The 10,050-nt window shown below is 44.1% G+C and overlaps 1 protein-coding gene across 1 annotated transcript in view; it reads left to right on the plus strand.

The window, feature by feature from the left end:
• Positions 1–8,907, plus strand: part of FAM234B (family with sequence similarity 234 member B) — a 37,385-nt gene extending 28,478 nt beyond the window's left edge. Inside the window, exons 11-13 of the mRNA XM_003906028.5 lie at positions 3,651–3,768; positions 5,280–5,500; positions 6,106–8,907. Coding sequence (XP_003906077.2) covers positions 3,651–3,768; positions 5,280–5,500; positions 6,106–6,111 — 345 coding nt within the window. The 3' untranslated portion in view covers positions 6,112–8,907. The remainder of the gene's footprint in view (positions 1–3,650; positions 3,769–5,279; positions 5,501–6,105) is intronic.
• Positions 8,908–10,050: the final 1,143 nt, after the last annotated feature.

A 10,050-nucleotide genomic window follows, 5' to 3' on the forward strand; every position in this document is an offset into this window, starting at 1 on the left:
ATATGAGGGGACTTCAGGAAGTTCATGGAAAAATGTAATTAAAATATAAAAATAAAAAGTACCGGCCGGGCGCAGGGGCTCATGCCTGTAATCCCAGCACTTTCGGAGGCTGAGGCGGGAGAATCACGAGGTCAGGAGTTCGAGACCAGCCTGGCTAACATAGTGAAACCTCGTCTCTACTAAAAATACAAAAAATTAGCCAAGTGTGGTGGTGGGCACCTGTAATTCCAGCTACCTGGGAGGCTGAGGCAGGAGAATCGCTTGAACCTGGGAGGCGGAGGTTGCAGTGAGCTGAGATCGTGCCATTGCGCTCTAGCCCAGGCGACAGTGGGAGACTTCGTCTCAAAAAAAAAAAGAACTTTATTTCTTAACATAAGTGCCATCAAGTTCAAGACAGTTTGTAAGCATTAATACCAGCCATTTAGTCCATCCCTAAAGAACTGAGGGTCCTGGGAAAATCTAACCATGTCAATGCAGTCTTTTTTTACATTATAAACTGAAGAAAAATGAGAGCTCTTTAAAGAATTTTTAAGATCAGGAAACTAAAGAAAGTCACAATGAGCTAACTCAGAACTATAAGGTGGATGCCTCATGATTTCCCATTGAAACTCACAAAATTGCTCTTGTTTGATGAGAGGAATGAGTAGGAACATTGTTGTGGTGGAGAAGAACTCTCTGGGGAATCTTTCCCAGGTGCTTTTCTGCTAAAGCTTTGGCTTTCTCAAACGCTCTGATTTTAAGCAGATGTTATCATTCTTTTTTTTTTTTTTCTCCTTTTTGTGGAGAATGGGGTCTCATGATTTTGCCCAGGCAGGCCTCGAACTCCTGGGCTCAAGCTATCCTCCTGCCTCTGCCTCCCTAAGAGCTGGGATTGCAGGCGTGAGCCACCACACCTGGCCAATGTTATCATTCTTTAGCCCTAAAGTCAACAAGCAAAATGCCTTGGGCATCCCCCCAAAATACTGCCATGACTTTTGCTGTTGACCTATCCACTTTTCTTTGACTGGACCGCTTCCACCTCTTGTAGTCATTGTGCTTTGCCTTCAGGAGCACACTGGTAAAGCCATGTTTCATCTCCTGCTACAGATCTTCAAAGAAATGCTTCCAGGATCTTGATCCCACTTTTTAAAAATTTCCCTTGAAAGCCCTGCTTTTGTCTGCAGCTAATATGGGCCAACAGTTTTGCCACCCGTCCAGTGGAAAGTTTGCTCAACTTTAATTTTTCAACCAGAATTATGTAAGCTGAACCAGTTGAAGTGTCTTCAGTGATGGCTATTGTTTGTGCTATTAATCATTGGTTCTCTTCAATTAGGGCATGAACAAGATGAATTTTTTCCTCACAAATTGATGAGGATGGTCTGCTATTGTGGGCTTAATCTCCAACATCATTTTGTCCCTCGTTAAAATGAGCTATCCATGTCTAAGCTGCTGATTTCTCTGGGGCATCGTCATCATACATTTTTCAGAAGGCATCAATGATTTCACCATTCTTCCACCCAAAATTCACCATAAATTTGATGCATGTTCTTGCTTCAACCTTTTGGCAGAATTCGAGTTACTTTGATAGAGGCTCTTTTCAAACTGATATCTTACCCTTCTTGGTGCCTCAGACTAGCTCCTGTTCAGGTATGTTATAACAACTTAGTATGAGTTTATTTTGGTGCAAAAAGAATTTTGAAGTCCTTGCGTAGTTTTTTCATAATCTGCATTTCCATGAACTTTTCGAAGACCCCTAGTATAATAAAATGAGGGTATTGGACAAGATAAGTCTCAAATGTAGTCTTCTATAAATAAAGCGCCATGTTACAAATGCTTTAATAGAGGTACAAGTAAGAAGTTTACATGGAAGCACAAAAGAAAGGAGATACTAATTTTGCCTAGGGTAATAAGGGAGCTTTTCCTCAAAGAGGGGGCCCAGGTGGGCACATAAGGATAAGTGTTTTAATGTGTGGAGATGGGGTAGAGAGGGTGGTTAGGCAGTCTAAGGGGCAAATAAGATTGGCAACGGTTAGGCAGAGTAGGGTGAAGCATGGATTGAGGGTGATGATCAAACATTTGTGCAGCATGGGGTGGGCAGGTGAGTCATTGCAGTTTAGTCTGGAAAAGGCATATTTTGGTTAAATGGTGTAAGACTGCTTTTCATGCTAAGGAATTTGTGTTCATTTTGTAGGCAGTGAGGAAGGTGTTTGGTTGTTTTCTTCTCATGTTAGCTGAGCCAGAGATCTGTCCCGTTGTACCTGGGATCCTAAGGGTGTGTGGAAAATGCGCTCTTCTGCTTTGTGGGCATGTGGTGAGAGTGAGGTTGCAAGCTTCCTGCTCACACTTCTCCTCACTTGGGGACTTCTTCCCATGTAGCCATATGGAAGCAGGGGTAATATTCATCCCTCAGAGCTTCCACTTCCTCTACTGCAGGAGGCCCAAGGTAGTCCCAGGGGAGGAGAGGCACTTGGGAAGTTCTGGAGAGCAGCCACTTACTAACCCACATGGGTGTACTTCTGTGCTTTAACAACTGCATAGCTGCACACTCATGTACCTGCCAAGTCTCAAGTCCCATCCCCCCATAGAAATCATACTGATGAAGATAGTCCCAATGTGCATTTTTTCTGCTGTAGAGAGTTTGAAGACTGACACTCAGACCTTGGAACTTTTGTTTTATAATTGATGATTTGCCTCTGTCTGGTCAACATTCCATTCATTTCAGGAATGGATAAGATTTTTGTAATTTTTAGCCCAATACTTGCAATTGGCTTTGACACCAGTGAAAGGAAATACCTTTGGCTTACTGTGTTTTCATAAATAGATTTCATCTCCACAGAGCCCCATCTGCTGCAAGGGATCAACCAGTATTCTAGTACTTCCATGAGCAGAAGACTGGGAAGTCTCCATGTCAGATTCCTCTCTTGGGGCCTGCACATTGCCTCTTTCTTTCTTTCTTTCCCTTCCTTCCTTCTTCCCTCCCCTCCCCTCCCCTCGCCTCCCCTCCCCTCCCCTCCCCTCTTCTTTCCTTCTTTCCTTCTTTCCTTCTCTTCCTTCTCTTCCTTCCCTTCCTTCCCTCCCTCCCTTCCTTCCTTTCCTTTCCCTTTTTTGCAACAGAGTCTCTCTCTGTCACCCAGGCTGGAGTGCAGTGATACGATCTTGGCTCACTGCAACCTCTGCCTCCCGGGTTCAAGTGATTCTCCTGCCTCAGCCTCCCAAGTAGCTGGGGCTACAGGCACATGCCACCATGCCCAGCATTTTTTTTTTTTTTTTTTGTATTTTTAGTAGACACAGAGTTTCTCCATGTTGGCCAGGCTGGTCTCGAACTCCTGACCTCAGGTGATATGCCCACCTTAGCCTCCCAAAGTGCTGGGATTATAGGCGTGAGCCACTGTGCTTGGCCTGCCTGCCTTTTTTTTTCTTACAAGGGAGAAAGCATTTTCCAGCTATAGATAGTGGTTTGAAAGAGTTAGTGATTAGTATTTTGAGCTCTTTGAAATATGTCTCTTATACAGGGGAGTTTCTTTCAAACACATTCTTGTAGTTAGGATCAGGCATTAGCATCTGAGAGGAATGAGGAATCACCATTTTCTACTCTGCCTTTTCACCTGCGGACAGTCATGTGTGGGAATGTAGAGTTACCTTTGCTCTTCCTTTTTGCGGTTCATTGTCAGGATATCATCCTAGGAACTGAGCCGCCCAGCCTTCACCACCTTTACCTCCTGCATCCTGTGTTCCCCTCCATCCTTCTGGATCTGGCTAACACCACCGGCACAGTGACGGCTTCAGAGGGTGAGTCCCGGTGCCAGCGGGAGTCTGTGTACACAGATGGTGGGAGAGTAGGTGCTGGCTGCGTGTGATAAGACCATTGCCCCACCCAGGGAAGGATGTGTGCTTCTCAGACGACAGCAGGGCACTTTCCCTGGTGTCCCTGGTGCCTCGGGCTTTTCTGGAATGCTCCTTTGGGTGGAAGCCTTGGGCTCACAGGGTGAGAACCCATATGCTCTGAATGTGGAGGTGAAAGTGCGTCCCATTCCAAAGAGTGTGTAAGGTGATGATTCATCCAGCCACTCCTTCAGCAGACATTTAATGAACATCAACTGTATGCCAGGCACTGTGCCAGCTGCTGGGACTACAAATAAGACTAGTTTCTTGACCCACTCAGAGATTAGGATTTGGAATTAACTGGGGAGGACATGATGGAGATAGAATGTGTTTTGCCAGGGCACTGATTTAGAAAACCTTTTTTTGAATATAACTATGCACCTTGCATAGAAATCGGAGAAAGAAGAAAAATCAAAGGCAGAAAGAAAAATTGGCCATAATCTGGCCACTCATAACCACGATTAACATTTTGGAAGTGTTCTTCTGCTTTACATATCTGTCTAAATAACATTGTAAATAAAATGGGATACTATATGGGAGACTCTCAACTCAGAAAACCAAAACATTGGGATCGCAGCCTGTGCTGCTGCTAGTCTAGGTTGTCTGGAGATCTCCTTCTCGGCGATTCCTTCCCTCATGGAATCTGCTGTTCCTGTTGGGGGGTCAGGGGGTGCAGGAGTGGAAGAGGACTAGATGGCCACAGCTCCTTTATTTCTTTCCACATTCTCTTGCTACTTATGGACTTGGCTGTCTACTTACCAACTCATTGGCCTTGGGCTGCAGCTGGCGTTTGTAGCTCTCTCGATTTATGGGGATATATGGGGAAGAACAGAGCTTACCTGGAACTTGCAGGCACACCTGTCCACTGGTTGGGGGGTGGGGGCAGGGAGGTGTGAGCTTGGAAAATCCTGTGATTAGATCTGAGTGAGCTGTTTTTTCAACAGGAGCATAAAATATTCAGTGAACATCAAATAATGGTAATTAAGACTCTTGACACCATTTTTATTACAATTTGTATTTTAAAGATGAGGCAAAATAAACGCTGGCGAGGTAAATCGCTTCTGTGACTGCGCACTGACAGTCTGGGAATTCTCAGGCTCCCTAGCGTTTCGGGCTCTCTTTTCTACTGAATTCTCACCACAAGGGGCACATTCTCTCAGTTACTGAGTTGGGTTTTTTGGAAATAGCTTCAGAGGAGTAAAGGCGCAAAGACAAGGAAGAATGTGCTGCTTTACTGGCATCCAGTCCTTCCCCAGTTTGCACTCGTGGGCTAGCTCGCTGCCTTCTGTTTATTCAGTGCTCAGTACATTTCCTGTGTGAACTAATGAGTAAATAAATGTATTGTTGAACCAAACCCCTCTCCTGTTAGTAGACAGTATGTGTCCATGTTAACTGCTCTTGTTTTTGTCCTTCCTCAGTTGGAATTAACGACCTCTGGAAAGATGCCTTTTATGTTACCAGGACAACAGGTCCAAGCTCCGAAGGCCACCCAGCAGCCCTGGTGGTCAGCAAGCTTAGTCTACGGTGGGCACTAATGGAGGGCCAGATGGCTCAGCTACAGGAGTCTACCCCCAAAATTGGCCGTGGGGAGCTGCGAAGATTTCTCTCTAGGATAAAGTTTGTCGAAGCTCCCTACGAGGTGAGTGGCTGCTGAAATATTGTTCCTCTTGAGGGTTTCGGACAAATACTACCAATTCCAGCTTTGTCCTTTAGAAAGTGGCAGAATGGGGAACTTTCTTGAGTAGATGTGTATCAAGACAGTTGTTTTGGACCAACACTATTTCCTATCTGACCATGAAGAAATGATTCTCAGTTGTTTTCAGCTGGAAATAATAGCATCTACCTTAGGGGACATTTGACAATGTGGGGTCGTAGTTTTTATTGTCCCAATGACTGACAGGGGTGGCTACGACTGATTTTTTCTGGGTTGGGGCTAGTGATGCTAACATCATGCAGGGCTTGTAGCAGTTACAAACTACAAAGAGTCATCTTGCTTAAAATGCTAATGTTCCCTCCCCACCCCCACTCCCAAGAAATATTATAGTCTAGTTCAAAGTTCAAAAGCTTATCATGGAAAATAACAAAGTTTCTGGGCCTTTCTGGAAGGAGGAGATGTTTACAGACTATTGGGGCTAAAGAAAAGGTCAGGAAAATAGTTGAATATTCTGACCTTTAGTTTTCCTGCTTTTCTTTGAACATCTCTACCATGAAAAACAATAGTCACTGATAACTCTTTTTCCATAGATCTAATCTGATGGAATCTTCAGTTGCAGAAGAAATGAACAGAGTGGATGCCCTCTCTACTCTCCTGTCACTGTAAAATCAGTTCTGTGGAGAGAAGACTTCATCCTCATTTACCGCCTCCCTGATGGTTGTAAAGGCTTGGGAAGGCATGTTGGAGTCTTTGACGGCAGCATGTTCTATTTGGCTGGGGTGTCTTACCTACGTTTTCAGTCCCTGCATTAACTCCCTCTAGGAACTCTGCGTGGATCATTTGGAAATGTGACTCTCTTAAGTATTTTATTTTTTTGGTATGTCTAATTTATGAAGTCTTGCTGGGAAAGCCAGTGAAGTCTATGACTAGGAAACATTTTGTTGTACATTATGCTGTGTGTGTGTATTTTCTAATGTTGTGGTGAAGTTATTTTCCAGGTATGTCCTAAGTTTCAGGGATCCAGTTTCCTGTCCTTCTGAAATATATCTAGTTTGTTTGGTCATTTTGAGACTTCCAGATTCCCTACCTCTGATTTTGAGGGCCACTTATTTCTCTCCTTATTCTTTCCACCTGTACCTTGGCTACTTCCAAATTGTAGACAGAGTGAGAAAGATTTATAGTGGAAGACAGAGTTAGCTATCCAAGTATTTTCATCTCTTTTGTTTTATATCTTATTTCCTTAGATTTTCCATCCATGTCTATCAAGTGACCACAATAATAACCATATTCCTATCACAAGGGGAGCAAGAGGATGTAGTCTGAGTGACCCATCTCTGACCAAGTCCACATGTTGTGTTATATGTGGCTCTGATGGTTCTGCCAGTCATGATCTTTTTTTCTGTGGCGACCTCAGAAGTGTATGTTTGCATGCTGTCTTCAACTTAGAGGAGAACTGGAAGTCAGGAGCCTTTGATGTCCTTATCCTGCTCTATCTCTTCTCTGCATCTTTTTCTATAGGGCATCCTCCTTAGCTCCCCTCACTCTGCTTTCTCTTCTATTCAGGGATATGTTTCTGGACTTTTGCTTCTGCTACTTGAGTCCAGGATGCAACCATTTTGTCCTGCATCTCTCCTTTCCTATAGAGCCTTTGAAGCTTTGTATTTTGGGAAAATTCTTCTGTAAATACTCTAAAATGGTTAAGTTATTTAGAATGATCTCCAGTGCTTACTCCTCCTTTCTTCTGTATCAATCTGCTGCTTCAATTAAGTTCTTCTTTAAACTTTTAGGTCATTGTTTATATAGCAGAAAATTCAACGTTGGCAGATGGAAAACTGCTTCTTGAATAACCTTGGTAGGTCTTCCCTGAGTGCAACTCAGGTTCTCTCTTTACCTGGGCTTGTATCTTTTTTTTTTGAGACAGAGTTTTGCTCTTGTTGCCCAGGCTGGAGTGCAATGGCGCAATCTCGGCTCACTGCAACCTCTGCCTCCTGGGTTCAAGCGATTCTCCAGCCTTAGCCTCCCAGGTAGCTGGGACTACAGGTGCCTGCCACCGCACCTGGCTAATTTTTTTTTTTTTTGTATTTTTAGTAGACATGGGGTTTCACCATGTTGGCCAGGCTGGTCACGAACTCCTGACCTCAGATGATCCACCTGCCCCTGCCTCCCAAAATGCTGGGATTATAGGCATGAGCCACTGTGCCTGGCTGGGCTTGTATCTTTTAGCTTGTATTAGTAAAAGGATTGTAGAAAATTATGAAGTCCAGATTTAAAGGGATCTCTGTTAATTACCCACTGACAGGCATTATGACGTAACAGGAGGTTGGTAGCAGTAGATCCAAGCAGGCATGTTGCCTGGCTTCAGATTGGCCTTCTCAGGTTTCTGGGTGCCTCTGCCTTAAGATCCTGAAGGCAAATTTGGTTTCAACAGTTTGGAAGTCTTCTGTGGGTCCAGCTTGACTTTGGGGGATTAAGAAGATACTCCCAGAGTATGGAAATGATTCCAGATAATTTCTGGGATTTGAATCTACTTGAGTATAAGGGCCTGGGACCTACTTTGGTTTAGTATAGAATTTGAAGGATTAATTTATAGGCAGCTGAACACCCAAAACTTGGGTGGTGGTCCTGTGGTCTGACTGAGCTGTCCAGGCATCACCTGGTTCTCTGTCATGTTAAAGCTTTCTGGGAAGCCAGCCACTCTATGCAGCAGTGAAACATGAAGTTGTTAATGAGGACCTGTTTTGGTGGGATTGTTTGGGGAGAGGACTGTGTTTATGCAGGGCAAATCCCAGAAAGAGATGAGAGGAAGCTAGAAAAACTTAATGTCTCTGAATTCTTCATGATGTATTTGCAAACTAACCTAACATAGATTCTTTGGACTATGAGTTTGAATCTCTCCTTGCGAAACAACGTTATACGCTTAGTTTTCTTCTTCCTCTTGCAGCCGGTACAGAAAGGTGTAAGTGGTGGCCGAAAATTGAGGAAGCTTCATCTGACCAATGTGGGTGCTGGTTTCTTGTGAAATGTGTCCCTAAACCTCCTTCTCCTTGCAGGCAGCCACCCACCCAGGTGTCTAAGATAAGAAATGCTCCTTTCTTTCTCTAATCCCATCGTGGGGTTGCCGGCAAAGCCAATATGACCACTACTGAAAAATAGTAATGACTTCTGCAAATGCAAGGGTCTTCCCCTCCTCTGTCCCTTAAGTACCCTCCCTTTTCCTTAGACCCCGTTTTTGCCATCCCCCAAATGTTGTGGTATGGTGAAACTAATCCCCTGAATGTGAATTGCTATCCTTATTGCCCTTATTAGAGAAGAGCCAGCTGGTATATTGTCAGGAAGCACTATTTAAAATGTGAACTGTTACAGAGTAAATAAATAAATACTCTAAGGGAATATACTTGTGTGCCATTCTCATTTGTCTGAGTCATCAAGGATGGTTTGTTTCCCCATATGGAAAAGAGAATGGGCAAGTAGATGGGTGGCATTCTTTTTTTTTTTTTTTTTTTTAAATTTAAGTTCTAGGGTACATGTGCACAACGTGCAGGTTTGTTACGTATGTATACATGTGCCATGTTGGTGTGCTGCACCCATTAACTCATCATTTACATTAAGTATATCTCCTAATGCTATCCCTTCCCGCTTTCCCACCCCACGACAGGCCCCAGTGTGTGATGATCCCCTTCCTGTGTCCAAGTGATCTCATTGTTCAGTTCCCACCTATGAGTGAGAACATGCGGTGTTTGGTTTTCTGTTCTTGTGATAGTTTGCTGAGAATGATGGTTTCCAGCTTCATCCATGTCCCTACAAAGGACAAGAACTCATCCTTTTTTATGGCTGCATAGTATTCCATGGTGTATATGTGCCACATTTTCTTAATCCAGTCTGTCATTGATGGACATTTGGGTTGGTTCCAAGTCTTTGCTATCGTGAATAGTGCTGCAGTAAACATACATGTGCATGTGTCTTTATAGCAGCATGGTTTATAATCCTTTGGGTATATCCCGAGTAATGGGATGACTGGGTCAAATGGTATTTCTAGTTCTACATCCTTGAGGAATCGGATGGGTGGCATTCTTTATGGAGGAAATAATAGAGTATATTTCTCAGAAGGGATGAAAAGGTGGGATCCAGAGAGGAGCCTGTGCCCCCTTGTTCACTGGCAAGTCCCTGGTATGACTGTCTAGAAGGGAACCACAGTCCCATCTGAATAGCCTTGGTGGGCTATTTCTAGAAGTGACCCTGCCCCTGTGTGCTGTTGGCGCCTTCTCATGTTAAACCACTCTCCTAAGGGCTCCTGGGACAATGTTTCTTAACACTTTTACTGGGTACCTACTGTGTGGATGCAGGACACTGTCTCAGGCAGTGTGGAGGACCTCTGTGCTACATGGCAAAGCACTCAGGGGTGCTTCTGTCTTCCCATCTGTGACTTCCAGAACAATTCGCGTGTACCATGGAAAGTTGAGCCACAGTCACACTACCGTTAATTTGCTCACCTCCATTTCTCCAATTTCCAGACTGATAACTAGATTTATCAGACC

The sequence above is a fragment of the Papio anubis genome, chromosome 9, assembly GCF_008728515.1.
Source record: "Papio anubis isolate 15944 chromosome 9, Panubis1.0, whole genome shotgun sequence".
In the NCBI taxonomy this organism is placed as follows: domain Eukaryota; kingdom Metazoa; phylum Chordata; class Mammalia; order Primates; family Cercopithecidae; genus Papio; species Papio anubis.